The sequence below is a fragment of the Helianthus annuus genome, chromosome 16 (assembly GCF_002127325.2).
Source record: "Helianthus annuus cultivar XRQ/B chromosome 16, HanXRQr2.0-SUNRISE, whole genome shotgun sequence".
NCBI classification, from domain to species: Eukaryota; Viridiplantae; Streptophyta; class Magnoliopsida; order Asterales; family Asteraceae; genus Helianthus; species Helianthus annuus.
The window spans coordinates 201006598-201022873 of record NC_035448.2 but is presented as its reverse complement, the minus strand read 5'-3'; the positions used below and the strand labels follow the sequence as shown (position 1 = coordinate 201022873).

The following is a 16276-nucleotide window of genomic DNA, read 5'->3' as shown; positions in this document are numbered from 1 at the left end:
ATTATGTTATAAACATCATTTTGATTGATGGAAGTTGATTGAAATCACTATTTAATAAACGTTTTAACTCATGTTCTGACAAGGTGAATTCCGAAGCAAAAAATCAGGTTGTGTAGAGAATGCGCTAATAAATCTAAAATCCATTCTTAGTTGTTGAAACATGACCAAAGAGGGGCTTAACACCGCTTAAGTGAGGGTTCATCCTAATTAGAATCACTAAATGAAAATCCTATCATCTCAATTAAATTTTTATTCGAGGTCTGGTGTTACGTATTATTGGGTTGCTAAACATCATTTCAATCCTATCATCTCAATTAAATTTTTATTAGAGGTCAGGTGTTACGCATTATTGGGTTGCTAAACATCATTTCAATCAATTATATCAACAACCATAATTTGTCCAAGGATCCATTTTTTTTTATTTATTTTTTTCATAAACCAAGCATGTTCTTTGAGCTAAGTTGCATTTGCTTAACATTTATCCATGTTCCTAAGCCCACTTCTTCGAATCACTTCCTCTCGCTCAAGGAACCATTAACCAAAGGCTAAATATTGTGGGTTTGATTGACGACACGTTAGCATCATCTCTAACCCTTTATGTTCTTTTAAAGTGTTTTTTAACGGCATCATATTTGTAACTTGGTAATCTGTAAAATAAACCAATTTTTATATCTCTGACTTTGAAAATCTTACGAAATTTGACTACTATTGATGAGTTTTCTTTTGTAATCACATATTCAAATTAATGTCTCACATAATGCTTAATCATTTTCGCTACTTATCTTTCTTTTGATTTAGTAATACATAAACAAATTTTATTCATAAAAAAGTCTTTTAGACATACTAATCATATATCATTATTTATTTAGCATGTTGGGTTGACATTTGGATTAAAATGGTGGATCCATTTCTTTTTTCACCTAATTCTTAGTCCTCTTTTCATATCAAATATGACTATTCTAAGTAATGATCATTTCTACCACATAATAATTATGCTTTTCATTTTCATCAATTCAGCCACCCATTTTGTCCAAATGATTGGTGTCCATAATTCAAGTTATCAAAAAAATGAATGGATTATTTCATAGTGTAGCAAGAGATGAGATAATAATAGAACCATAGAGGCCAATCAAAATAAATTAAAAGAATTATATTATAATTATAAAAAATAATATACAGAAAACAAGGACAATTTGAATCATTAATGCCATGTGCAAGGAAAACAAGAAATGTAGATCAAGAGGAATCTGTTTTAAATTGCTACACAACATTTTGTTTAAATATTAATAATTTTATTTTCTTTTAGTTGGTAGTTTCTTTAAAGAAATTCTCTTCCAGATAATCCAGAATCTTTTTGGTGATCACCCACAAGAAATTTTTGTTTTGACTTTTCAATAATATTGTACAACCTTCAATGCAGTAGGTACAACTTTTGGCAAATCTACTTGTGTGGGTCAAGTACTTAAGTACCAACATGTGTTGGTGCAAAAAGGTGAGTACTTGGGATATGAATTCAAATGCTATAAACAATTGGACATGGAAATTAATAAATGAAGCCACTTGAGATTCATAGATAATCAAAATTGTAAAACTAGTGACAACAATAATTTTAAAAGTTGTTTGGTCATAGTGAAATAAAACTTGAACATCAATCAATCAAGTGAAATGTAACATCAACGTATATGTATTAAAACTACATATATCTACTAAACTTGACACCTATTGCAAGGGGACCTGGGGTGGAAGAAGTTTATCACGTGATGGATTGCCGGTACGCGTGATCGGGAAAATAACACCACCGCCGGTTGATTTCATAACGCGTGAAGAACTTGATTTGAATTTAGTTTTGTTTTGTTTTGTTTTTTTGAATGATTTTATAGCGTGTGGTGAGTGATGGACATTTCCACTAAAATTCATCCCTAGTAATGGAATAATGTTCGATGACATGACGGAACTTGATTGGAAGTTGTGAGTGAGTGATGACCACCCCTACCCCCCTAATTATGTGTATCGAGTTAATTTTGCCAGCGAGTGTAACATCTTACCAACAACCTAACAATTAACATTACAAACATACCCAGTAAAATCCGCAGATAGCAAACCAAGGCAACCCTCTTTCTTCATACATCCGCTACATAAAATGGTAAAATTTCTCTCTTTGATACATTTGAGACAACAAATTACAATGTGTCAAGTAGAATACATTGTACACAAATTACCCATGGCATTATAGCCTAGTGGTATCTTGGTGGTGGGATAAGGCTTATGACCTTTAGGTTATGGGTTCGATTCCCACAAATGGGGGTTTTTCCCAGATTTATTGGGTTTCCTCCTGAATTGGTGTATTGGCATTATATTGCCTAGTGGAGATGGATATGATCGGGTGGTTCTGCTGGTGGCACGATGATACTCCAGTGATCCAAATTTGCCGTTCAAAAAAAAAAAAAAAAAAAGAATACATTGTACAATTTAATACAGTTATTACATCAAAGAAAGCTCAAAAGAATGTCATACAAGAATGAAAAGTCGAAAACAAATGGCAATTTTAGTATTTCTTTCCCTGATAGCTTCAGGTGACAATAGATCGATCACATGTACACTACACAAGAACATCATCAAACATACATGTATAGAAAATAAATTAATTTAAAAACCCAAAATTGAAACAAACAATTTGAATGTATTTCACATATAACAATTATTTTGATATAATAATCTAATGAAACCCCCTTGACCCTCGCGATTGATAAAGTTCCAACCGACTTTTCGAGTTTTGTAAAAGCGATTCCACCTGTTCGTCTTGGATCAAAGGAGACTGTTTCGATGCCCATTCAAGAACCGTAAGTACCTCGGCCTGTGCAAGATCTTCGCTATCCGGCACATGTAGAGCAATGTAGCATAGCAGCACTAAAGCAGGGGTTTGAACCATGTGTTCCCCAAAGTAAACCAACTGAACCAAATGTTTCGCACCACCAGCATTGATAATGGCTTTTGAATGATCAAGGTGGAGATAGTTTTCCGAGCACGCGAACTTGGACAACGCTATGGTGGCTGCTCTGGTGATCTCCGCCTCGCGTTCATCGAGAAGTTGAACCAACGGTTGGATCATTTGAGACTCGGTTGCACGAAACGTTCTAGCCAGGTTCCCAATGGCTTTAACACATGGGAGCAGGAGTTTCGAGTCTGCTTTTTCTATAACTTTTAGTAACTGTTCGATCACAGCTTTGCACGCAGGCGAGTTTGGTTTAAAAGCCGATCTTCTAAGCTCGGAATCTTGCTCGGCTACACTCGTGATCTCCATAAGCGCCATAGCCGAATTAAACTGGACCTCTTCCGGGCCTTTCTCTAACAAAACCGCAAAACAAAGTAACGCTCTTGACTCAGTAATGCTTCGACAAATGGCTGAATTCCCTATCGCCAAATGCCACAGAGCACGTGCAGCCATCGCTTTCATGTAAGCCTTCGTCGCAGGGTCTTCCAACTCTCTCCCTTTATGTAAACTGTTGGCGGACAACGAAACACTCGTGTAATGATGATGGTTTTGCTTCTTGACAGCAACATTTTCAGGTTTCTGATTCGCGTTTGGACCCAACCCGTTACCAGAAGGAGGTCTCGTTTGGTTTTTCATAGCCATTGTACTTGTTACAACACTATGCATCCTAAACGGCTGTTGAGGGTTGGACCCCGTAGGATGGGCAACTCGATTCTTATCCTCGTCCTCATCGTTGTTTACCGGCCCCTTATTAGTTTGACTGTTACTAGGCCCATTTGAATTGCTCCCAACATTATTACTATTACTATTATTGTTACTAGCTAACACGACAGCATGAATCGAAGTGGGCTTATTACTAGTAATAGCGTACTTACTATGCTCCTCGACCGTCTCAAACGCGAGATGCCCAACAAGCAACCTCACAATGTTATGCTGCGCGAACAGATCCTGGCATTTCGGATAATGCGACACCAGCTCCGCCACAGCCCACGCCACAACCGCCTGCACCTTCATCGGCCCTTCTTTCAATATCTTAACAAAAACCGAACACACACCCGCGTGAATCATATGCTCCACACTCTCCGGATCCCTCCCGAGCAACCCGATCGCCAACGCAGCATTCTCCTGCCCCTCCAGCTTCCCCTCTTTCGCCAACTTCAGCAACGGATTCACCCCACCCTCTTCAATTATCAACTTCCCGTATCGATCGTTGTCACGTGCCAATGAAACAAGCGATGCAGCAGCATCGGATCGATCATCCAACGTCCCTGTGTACAAAATTGCAATCTGTTCCCAAATTAAGCACAAAATCGGCTCGTTGGCAGCGATCGGGGGCAGACCGAGGTACTCATCGGTGGAATTGTTCGGAGCTGAGACACGTAACAGCCATGAGACATCACCAATGGAGTTTTCAAGCTGTGAGGACATTTTTCTGAAGGCGGCTGCAGGGATGATGGTGAAGACGCGCTTGACGAGACCGTTGTTGCGGCATTTGAGGACCAAGGAGAGGGCTTTCTCGAGGACTTGCTCGGTGTCTTCTATGATGCGTTTGGTGGGTCGTTCGTAGAGGTCGTTGCTGGCACGTGCGGCTTGGCGGAGGAGGCCGGCGAGCTTTTCGGTTTTGGATTTGAGTTCGGAGCAGTCTTGTTTGTTGATGCAGGCTTCGTCGGCGGATTTGATGACTTGGTCGGCTAACTGGATCGGTTTTGCGAGGATCTGTTTGACTATATCGGTCATGGTTGGTCACCGGAGTGGGCCAACGGGAGGTGGGTGTTGAGATTCCGGTGACGGAGATTGGTTTTTAGGGTTTGGTGTTGATTGATGAGAGAGAGAGAGAGAGAGAGATCTTGGAGGAATAACAATGGAGTTGGTGATGAGGGATGACAGCTTGACATGGGTTTAACCAAGTCAAAAGTAGTAAAACTAAACAAAAATTGTAAAGACAATGTTTTGTAAAGTGTTATATTATTATGTTAAACTCTTTTTTAAATAAATAAAAAAATGTGAATGTGTCACTAGATTCTTTTGTAAAATCGGATAGAGTGAACTGCATTTTGATTCATGTAGTTTGGTCACTTTTGTCACTTTAGTCCAAAACTCAAACTTTTTGCATCTGGGTCCTGGTGGTTTCAGTTTTATTGCCATTTTGGTCTAAAAATGAAATCAGATCATATTTGTCTTATAAAATCCTGCAATTTTTTCATTTTTTAAGGGGCAAATCAGGTCATATTTGTCTTATAAAAATATGATATTTATTTATAAAAAAGAAATGATCATTTTGCCCCTGCGGAAAATGACAAAATAGTAGGATTTTATAAGACAAATACGACCTGATTTCATTTTTGGACCAAAATGGCAATAAAACTGAAACCACAGGGACCCAGATGCAAAAAATTTGAGTTTTGGACTAAAATGACAAAAGTAACCAAACCACAGGGACCAAAATGGCAGTTTACTCAATCGGATATTAGTAGATGGAGAAAGATAATCCTCATTTTTATTTGGTTGAGCTTGAAGGTGACATTTTCGTGCTTCTTTCTTGGCCTTCATCTCTCTAGCTTCATTGTGACGCTATCGCTTGCCTCGACTCTTACAAGCAAAGTCAAGTTATGTACATTAGCAGTGGTGGATTCAGAAATTTTTTTTCAATGAGGTCTATTTTTTCGATGGTCAGATTTTTCACAATCAAACGATAGAATTTTCAGGTCAGGATGATTTATTGAGCTTGGAACCTTTAAAAAGAATATAAATAAATAATAAATCAGCACAAGTCTAATCACAAAGGTAGAAATCGAGTAAATCAAAAGAGTTGAAGAGTTTACGTTACATTAAAACTATGCTGCTAATTGATAGTGTATCACACAATTTACATCTTATATTTAATAATGGTAGTTTTATTTCAATATATTTGCACATTCACAGAACATGTTGATTATTCATTTTAACATTTTAATAACGAGTTTGTATGTCTGTATGTTCAATTATGTTTAAAAAACCCTAGTTTTCAGGATCAAAGATCCCTGAAAAGATTATTGGAATTAAATGCTTCAAAACTAGGTAAACTCAGTCGACGGCCTTTGGCTCTTATGTTTTCCTTTTTCTCTAGTTGAACATAATGAAATTTAGGTAGCTTAATCAAGTTTTGATGAATCAAAAGGAGTTCTAGTATGTTATAACAATTTGAAGTGTGTTTTTGTAAAGCAAGCATCAATACGTTCAATTATGTTATGTTAAGCCAAGTTCATGATGTTACACATACGTCTTGTACACACAGAACACATATCTTTCACGTGCACAAGATTTAACATTTCTCGATATAGAATCTAACATAGAATGTTCGAATTTGGGAGCTAAAGTCCTCCTGACTAACAAAGTACGTGTGGGAGCTAGCGAGAGTCTTATTCAGGTTGATTCAAAGTACGTATGGTGTAAGTGGATTCCGGGCAAATGCAACATCTTTATGTGGAGATTGTTAATGGATAGAATCCCGACTAAAGTGGCGTTACAAAGACGACATATAGGAGTCCTATGTGTATTTTTTGCGTTGACCAGGAGGAAACGGTAGATCACTTATTCACAGGTTGTATTGTGGCTACCGGTGTGTGAAACGTCATAGCTCGTTGGGTTAAGCTTCCTCAGTTTTTCTTTTTCTCAGTCAAAGACATTATGCAGGAATACGAAGGATCTAGATGGTCAGCGATGAAGAAGGCGGCTTTCCATGGTGTTATGGTGATAACTTGTTGGAGGATTTGGAAGGCTAGGAATGAGAAGATTTTTCGGGAGGTGGATCGAAGCGTGGTAGATATAGTCGCCGATGTTAAAGCCTTGAGTTTTCTTTGGTTTTCTAGTAGGTATAAAAAAGGCTGGTGGGTTGGGAGGATTGGAAAAAATTCAATTTTGATGTAATGTAAGTTTGTGGATTTGGGGGTCTCCTTCTTGGAGATCTTTCCTGTTGTTTTGTTGTGTGGTTTATAAAGTTTGCCTTTCAAAAAAAAAAAAAAAAAACAAATTTCTTGTTTTACAATGGATCTTTTGAAACAAAAGACTTGACAAAGAATCATTATATACAGAAACATAGGTTAAACCGATTACAAGCGGCCAACCTAAAAATGACAGACCTCTGTATGTTCAATTTTGTTTAGAAAGAGAAGGTTACTCATAAACACACTTAGTCAGCCATCATATGAATTTTCACAGATGTTTAAAAAAAAAATCATTTTATGTCCGACCCTATAATACTTTTACTTACCGGTTCTTACATCTGCACATTATTATTTTCTAGATTTAATTTTATAAACAAATTGGTTTATAAAAACTCTTGTTTTTTTATAATCGTATTATTTAAATGAAAACCGTAAATTTTAAACATTAGTTTTTAAACAGAAAATTTTAATATATATTGGTCTGGAAAAAATTCAGTATATGTAATTTATTACACTATGCGTTTAAAATAAAATAAAACAAACAAACTTTATATAGACTTTTTTTAAAGTAACTTTTATATTAAACCTTCTCTTTCTAAAAATAGACTTTTTTTAAAGTAACTTTTATATAAACCTTCTCTTTCTAAAAAAATAGCATCAATGAATTAAATAAAATCATTATATACTTTTGTTATTTTATCACATTAGAGAAAAATGTCTGGATAGTCCTTATGGTTTCGCATTTTTTCACCTATAGTCCCCAATTTTCTAAAATTATCTGAATAGTCCCCAACTTTTCATTTTTTGTTCCCGGATAGTCCCTGGGTCTAACTTCAGTTTGTTTTCTCTGTTAAGTGGGTGTGAAATGACAAAAATACCCTTTCCTTTAAAGGCCAAACCACAGGGACTATCCGGACATCTTCTTCCTTTTTAGAGAAAAACCCCACCACCACCACACTTCATCTTCAACCTCCACCCACCATCACCCTCCTCCACCCTCCACCATCACCTTCTTCTCTACAATTTTATTTGAAGAAACCCTAAAACACCCAAGTCACCTCACACCCCCCTCATCACCTCCTCTGTCTCTCTCACACCCAAGTCACAAAAGGGGCCATTTTGTGTAACACAACAAACACATAATTCATATATATGCCTAATGCCATACAGATACAACCATTTACTCTGCATATAATCTGCCGTCTGAATACAACATACTCTTTGCAATTTTACAGAACCCACTTTTCATTTCTCAAAGAAATAAAATAATAACCACATTTTCAGTCGTCGAAGAGCGGTTTGTATTCATCCGATTTCAATTTCATTACATTTAATTTGTAAGCATAAAGCTCTTCTTCTTCATCATCACTGTTCATCTTCTAACTTCTAAATTTAATTGACGTGCTTTATTCGTAAAATTAAGAGAAAACAATCGATTATAAAACTGTTATATCACTCCAGCTTTTCCAATGTCAAGTGGTTTATAATAATTTTAATTTGTAATTTTACAACTAGGGTTTAGGGTTTCTTCAAAGAAAATTGCAGAGAAGAAGGTGATGGTGGAGGGTGGAGGAGGGTGATGGTGGGTGAAGGTTGAAGTTGAAGTGTGGTGGTGGTAGAGTTTTTCTCCAAAAATGAAGAAGATGCCCGGATAGTCCCTGTGGTTTGGCCTTTTAAAGGAAAGAGTATTTTTGTCATTTCACACCCACTTAACAGAGAAAACAAACTGAAGTTAGACCCAGGGACTATCCGGGAACAAAAAATGAAAAGTTGGGGACTATTCAGGTAATTTTATAAAGTTGGGGACTATAGGTGAAAAAATACGAAACCGCAGGGACTATCCGGGCATTTTTCTCATCACATTATGTACATGTCATTAATATATCTCAAATAAATAAAAATTTTTTTTTTTATTAAACTGGTCACATGCCAAACCGCATTAAGTCGCACATGCGCGTGTTGTCTCCCTAGATGCGGGTCTCCACAACGCAGCCCTTGTAACATGCGTTGGCGAACCTAAACCAGAATTACGAAACTTGGTACTCCTTTATGGGTCGTCTTTTCCGTTTTTCTAACCAACTAACATAAAAAGACTATTTTTTTAGTAAAATTACCAATATATATTTACATGTTAAAAATAAAAACAGATAAAATCATAAAAAAGCTACAAACCAACATCCTGCAAAGTGCATCCTTTCTTTGTTGATTCCTACCAGTTCAAGGTCAAGTTATCCCCTTAGTTGTTGACAAATTGGCTCTGGTCACCCTCCTCATGCTAATTATTGAGTTTTTTTTTACGTGTGATTGGTCGACGTCAAGAGCAATTATGTGTTTCCCTTTTATCTAAATTGGGCCAATATAATATAGGTTTTATAACTATTATATTTATTGTGGTTCTAGGTTAAAGAATGAAAAGGATAATAAAGATGGTAAAGGGTCTTGATTTAAAGAAAACACATGGAATAGTCCTACTTTAATTTTGGTTGTTTCAACGTCAAATAAAATAAAGATGATAAGGGTGATAGAAATAGTGAAGGGTCTCGAATGGATTGTTGGATGATTATTAGTAGCCCCTGGGTACTAATGTCCTTGACCTTCCGACACTTTACAATGTGTGTGTCATTCCACACAAGGTTGTTTCAAGTGATGCTATGGCGACGGAGTTGAGTCCTAAGGAAATGTATGGTTCGATGAAGAAGATTAGGGGGTTGAGAGTAGGGTTGTCCAAACTGCTCAACGATCGCTCGAAAAATGCTCGTTCGATTCCCGCTCAGTCTGTAAATGAGCCGATCGGATCGGTTCGATTCAAATTCAATCCGAGCATGAGCATAGCTCCGCTCGCTCGTCGATCGCTCGGTTTCGCTCGAATTATTTTTATTAATAATTAATATATATATTTATATTATAGATTTTATAGATTAAAAACCCAAAAAAATATAATAGCCCAAAAAAAAACTAAAAGCCCAAATAACATTCAAGTATTCAACCCAACTTAATATTTAATATATAAATCTAACCCTAAATCTATTCCTAAAAGAGTATTCCCTATTCCCTAATCAGTCGTATATTCAAATCGCCGCTCTCTAATCTCCGACTCCGAGTCTCCTACAATCACTCACCGGTCTCCACAGTCACAGTCTCCGACTCTCTAATCTCCGACACACATATCGCCGTTGTCTCTAGTCTCCGACACATCGTCTACAACATATCGCCACTCCTGTTCTTCGGACGGTCTTCAATCTGCAACAAGTGAGTCTAATCTGCTTCTGTTTTTTTAAACTTGTTTCAGTCGTATGTTAAATCATTTTTTTAAACTTCTGTTTTTTTAATCTGCTGTTTTTTTTTAATCTGCTTCTGTATGTTATGTTTCTGTTTGGTATGTATGTTATAGTAGTTATAATCGTTTGGTATGTTTATTATAGTAGTTATAATCATTTGGTACTGTTTGTTATAGTAGTTATAATCGCCACTGTTTCTGTTTGTTTCTGTTATAGTAGTTATAATCGCCGCTGTTTCTGTTTGTTTCTGTTATAGTAGTTATAATTGCCGTTGTTTCTATTTGGTATGTATGTTATAGTAGTTATAATCGTCGCTGCTGTTTCTGTTTGTTTCTGTTAACCAGATTGTTTGTTTCTGTTAACCAGATTGTTTCTGTTTGTTTCTGTTTTTTTTTTTTTTTTTTGTAGGATGTCTTCTTACAAAGAATCAAACGAGAATCCGGCTGCTCATGTTGATCTGACTGATGGAGAGGACGACCCGAATCCAATAATTGATGAATCGGGTGATACCGATGTAGCTGATACAGCGACCGGAGGTGGTTGTTCAAAAAAGAGAAAAAAATTCTTCCGATGTGCATATACATTTTGTAGATTTCAGGGTTTGTACAAAGGGAAAATGGTGCCAAAAAAACAATGCATCGATTGCAAGCATACATATGTACGCGGTAACTCGAAGAGCATAACAAGTATGAGGCGACACCTTCAAGAATGTGGATTATTTAAAAACGTTAGTAGGTCTACAATCACTCGAGATTGCATAATTACCTAACGAAGACTATGAGTCCTCTATATGAAAAAGTTAGTAGGTCTACAATCACTCGAGATTGCATAAAAGTTATAGATGTAGAAAAAGAGAGGATAAAGAAAACTTTGAAAAAGGCTGAGATGGTATCCCTCACTAGTGTCTGTTGGACATCTAACCAAACGATTGGTTACATGTGTTTAACGGCTCACTTTGTTGATTGTGATTGGAAATTGCAAAAATGCATTATAGATTTCAATGAGCTTGCACCACCCCATAGCGGTGAGGTTATTTCCGATGGTATCTTAGAGTGTCTTATAAAATGGGGTATCCAAGACAAAATAGGTACCATCACTTTAGACAATGCATCGAACAATGATAGGGCAGCCAACATTTTGATGAGTAATTTTAAGAGAAAGGGGAAGTTACACTTTGATGGTTTGTTTTTTCATATAAGATGTTGTGCTCACATCTTAAACTTGGTAGTGCAAGATGGTTTAGGAACTATCGAATCAAGTCTTGTAAAAATTAGAGAAGGTGTCAAATATTTGAGGAAGTCTTCAGGTCGTTTATTGAATTTTGGTGAAATAGCAATAACACTTGGCATATCCACTAATCGGTCTTTATGTACCGATGTAAAAACTAGGTGGAACTTAACGCACCGTATGCTTGAATCGGCTATTCACTATAAACAAGCTTTTCTAGGTTATGCGTTGAGAGATTCCAACTTTGTGTGGTCCCCCACAGTTGATGAATGGAATCGTGCCGAAAGAGTTTGCAATCTACTTGTAGTGTTTTTAAAAGCTACTAATTTGTTTTCCGGTACATCGTATCCAACTTCAAACTTGTTTCTTATTGAAATTTATGAAGTGAAGAAAGAGATATGTAATGCATTTTTTTCCGATGATACTTTCTTGAAGAGCATGAGTAAACCGATGTATGTGAAATTTGAGAAATATTGGGGGGAAATTGGGATCCTTATGTCTATTGCATCAATTTTAGATCCCCGTTTTAAGATGTTCTCAGTTGAGTGGACTTTTGAGAGATTGTATTTAGAGGATGAATGTAAGATCATGGTTGAAGATGTGAAAAGTAAGTTAAAATCAGTTTTTGACAAGTATTGTAATGCATATAAGACATCTGAGGCTGCCATGAATAGCTCAAAAACATCTTATAATGAATCAAGTTCGCACACGAATGATTTTTATGCTTGCCTCAATTCAAGAACCATGTCGATTGAAAGAAAATCTGAACTTGATGAGTATTTGGATGAGCAAAACCTAAAATGTATGGATCCAAAGTTTGATGTGTTGAAGTAGTGGAGTCAACATTGTAGCAAGTTTCCGGTTTTGAGTTAAATGGCGAAAGACATTTTTAGCATCCCGATCACTATCGTGGCTTCCGAATCAGCCTTTAGTGCTGGGGGCGTATATTGGATGACTACCGAAGCTCTATTTCAAAGGATATGGTGGAACTTCTGGTTTGTGGAAGTGATTGGTTAAAGGCTAGCTCAAAAACAACATTAAAAACATTGAAAGTAAGCTTTTATTACATTTATAATCTACTTATACTTTTGTAGTTTATGCATTAACATTTGTATTTTGTTTTTTTAATGTGTAGCAAGCTGCAAGAGATGAAGAAAAATTGAAAATTGATGTGTTGACTCCAGATGGGTCTGATAATAAATGAAAGGTATTTTTATAATTAACAAAACCTAAAAGTTGTTTTGTAATGTGTAGAACTTTATGGTTTTGTTTAATGCTTGTGTTTATAGGTTATATGTTGATTTGAAGTTGAATTTTGTGGATGAAGATGAACAAGCTTAAAGAAGAAGTTTTGCTTTTGAACTAAATGACAATTTGTATTCGCACTTTATTTTGTGTTGCTTTTATATTCGCACTTTAAGTTAGAATTTGTTTTTTTTTAACGAAGTCTTATTATTCAATCGAGCGAAACCGAGCGAAAACGATCCGCTCGATTTTTTTTTGGATTTGATAAAAAACGAGCGAAACCGAGCCGATCGATTCAAATTCAATCCGAGCATGAGCATCACTTTTGCGCTCAGTTTTACAAATTTGATCCGCTCGGATCGGATCGGTTGTAATTCAATCCGATCATGAGCAGACCCTCAATCGGATCGGCTCATGAACACCCCTAGTTGAGAGTTATATACTTTTTTTATAAGCTAAGCTTTGCTATTAAAGAAAGACATCTTGAGCCACCAACGGACTTTCAACTCGCGACCTTGTAAACCACCACTGAATGGGGTATGGTACTAAATCCTGCGCCGACTATTCGAGTCAGCCTCAGGTCACGCGCGGGACCATACCCATACCAAACTGATTTGATAACTTTCCCGACCTCGCGTCGGCTAACCAAGTGTAATCCAAGCCGCGCGTAAGGTCAGGACCAACACAAGATCAGATTTGACACTTAACTCCTTGGATAAAAGCCCTTCCTTCCCTGACCTTGCGTCGACTGAACGGGACATTCCCGGGGTCGCGCGGAGGTAAGAAGCGCAGGTAAACCTCGGACAAGTACAAAAGGTACAAGTGGCTGAACTGGGCCAATGAGCGTTCAACAGACTGTATCCGATCATACTGCACGAGTGACAATCGTACAGGAGACAAAAAGGTACACAAGAACGTACACGTGGCACCAATCAGTGTGTGCCGACCACTGCTCCATGATCTCCATTTAGCTGGTGATGACAGACCAGACAACAAAGACAGTCGTCATGACACGTGGATCCATTTAGCGTGCGCCAGCTTCCCCCTCACTTAGAATCCTAACGGTCGTGGCAGAGGGGAAAGAATGGATATTCTTTGTTGTCGACTTGGGGCCCAAAGCCTATCAGCCCATCTCCTTCACGAACCACATCAGTTATAAATAGAGAAGTTCACCTTCAGGTTTAAGATCGCTCTCTTGCTCTCTTACGCTATACACACATTATTATCCTAAAAACATATATGTATTCTCACGTCGGAGGGTGGTTACAAGGAGAACCCCCCTATTCACCTTGTAACAAGCTTAGTGTGTTGATTGTTTTGCAGGATCTTCGTAACTGTTTGGACGAGACAAAAGAAGATTAACCTTTATTTGTCGAGAAACAAACCACAAGCTAATCACTAGATTAGTTTGGTGTTTCTTTAACCACTAAGCTTTTATTCATAAAAACCAAGGTATCGAAATCACTTTAACATCCTTTATGTATATTAAGCACTAACCATTAAAAACATAAGAATCTACAATAATTCAAATTCCCAATGAGGCAAGGAGTGATAGTGGTTGAATTCGGGAGACCATAAGAGGAACATGAATATCGAAAATTAAAATAATACAATATTATATCCTTTGCCAGAATAGCTAACTAGTTTTATACACGTAGCTGGTATCTTTATGTCTTACGAACACAAGTATTATTTATATTCTAAACAAAAACATTATCTGTTTAAAAAAGAGATAGCATCAAATACAAAACGATCTTAACATAGGAAACTTAGAAAATCGGGTCAATGAACTCCGATTGACCTCGTCCAATGGCGTTGGAACTGGCTCATTGAACCCAATTATATATATATATACACACACTAGGTTATAAACCCATGTATTACATGGATTGAATAAATAAAATATTTTACGTAAGTTAAAAGATGATAAATATCATACAAAAATTGCTAAAATTAAACCACCCATAATTAAGAAAATGTCAAAGTTTTTTCTTTGTAATTTAAAGAAAAATATAATAATTTTGAAATAAATTTACACATATTAAGAGGCCAATATATAACGGATAATTATTGCTAATTATTCCATATATAAATTAGTAAGTTTTTGATGCATTAGCACTTGTAACTTGTGTTTGGGGAGTTTTCCAAAAAAAAAAAACTTAATTTTCCACTTTCAACCTAAAAGTTTTATCTTTTACATTTTAACCCCCCCCCTTTTTTTTTACTTTTAACTCTAAGTTTTCCATCTTTTATAATTTAACACAACACTTTGTTATTTACAACTTTGGTCCCCCATACTTTTTATCTTTTGCAAGTTTTTCGTTTTATGTTTCGTTCTAAATTTTGCGAGTTAACACAACACTTTGTTATTTACAACTTTGGTCCCCCATACTCTTTATCTTTTGCAAGTTTTTCGTTTTACGTTTCGTTCTAAATTTTGCGAGTTAACATGTCGTAGCGTGCATGTGAGGTTCAACGTTTTTGCTCTATTTTTTTCATATTTGACAGACCGGTCGCAACGCGTCCATTTTTCCCCTTTTGTAAAGTTCGTCGCAACGGGCGGGTCGTAGATAAACTAAGTTATTATTTTCTACATTTTACGTTTCTGCTTAATTTCTTCGCATTAAGACACTGTAACGGGTGTGCATGGTTCAACGATTTTAGTCTACTTTTCGTTCTGTGTAATTTTTACCATTTTATCTATTTTTTTTTACGATGTTGAGAGTCGATGTTGTTGTGGCATTGGTACTACTTGGCACGGTTTTACGAACGTTTTTAACCTATTAAATTTTTTACTAATATTTTCTTTCGGTTTACCCCTATTCTTCCTTTACTTAAAAACTAATTTTTGTGTGCATATTTTATGTACCGGTATGTATAAATATGATTTGTTCTATATTCCGACGTAAACTTTTTTATAGACGAGTCAGGTCAAATATAATACGTTTTCGTTTAAAGAAACCATTTTTACGTGCATATTTTTACGTACGTTTTGGTATAAATTCCAGTTGTTCTACGTTTTGAGGTAAACTTTTTTGGGAAATGATTTAGTTCAAATATAATATGTTTTCGTGTTTATTTTATGTATGTTTCGTAAAGTTTGTTTCGAACCGAGTGGAGTCAAATTATGGTTTTTTTTTCTCCCTTTTTTTTCGAAAGCTCTAGTTAATCCCTTTCGATTACATGTGCATATTTTCCTTCATACCTGTTACGTTTTCTGTGTATGAGTTGGGTCACATATAATACGTTATGATTGTTCGATATGAATTCCATTTACTTTACGTTTGATCCAATCACAATGCTTATACAGGTTACACTGAGCTCAACTGGATACGTCGAAATACGTGTTTTCATATGGTTAATGCATCATATAACGTTTGGACTAATCCATTCAATATTTACGATGTACCCGCGCCGCAACGCGAGCGGGTCTTTACCCTAGTTATCATTAAATACATAAGTTAAACCTTACAATTTAAACAACTTGAATTATAAATAATTTGAAATGGAACACTAACATGAATAATATGCTAGTACTACTAAATGTTAAACATCAGTTTGAGCATAGATTTCATTGACGGTTTTCACTTTAATATAATGTTTTCTTTTCT

The 16276-nt window shown here is 36.2% G+C and overlaps 3 protein-coding genes across 3 annotated transcripts; 2 read left to right on the top strand and 1 right to left on the bottom strand.

The window, feature by feature from the left end:
• Positions 1–2523: 2523 nt before the first annotated feature.
• LOC110915462 lies at positions 2524–4921 on the bottom strand. The gene has a single exon (XM_022160166.2). It carries the CDS (start codon positions 4727–4729, stop codon positions 2717–2719), a length of 2013 nt encoding a protein of 670 aa, XP_022015858.1. The 5' UTR covers positions 4730–4921; the 3' UTR covers positions 2524–2716.
• Positions 4922–9970: 5049 nt separating this feature from the next.
• LOC118488047 lies at positions 9971–11177 on the top strand. Its single transcript, XM_035985097.1, has 2 exons — positions 9971–10164; positions 10602–11177. The coding sequence occupies exon 2, from the start codon at positions 10603–10605 to the stop codon at positions 10960–10962; it is 360 nt and encodes a 119-aa protein (XP_035840990.1). The 5' UTR covers positions 9971–10164; position 10602; the 3' UTR covers positions 10963–11177.
• LOC110920390 (zinc finger BED domain-containing protein RICESLEEPER 2-like) lies at positions 10971–12254 on the top strand. Its single transcript, XM_022164603.1, has one exon. The coding sequence runs from the start codon at positions 10971–10973 to the stop codon at positions 12252–12254; it is 1284 nt and encodes a 427-aa protein (XP_022020295.1).
• The last annotated feature ends 4022 nt before the right edge of the window (positions 12255–16276 follow it).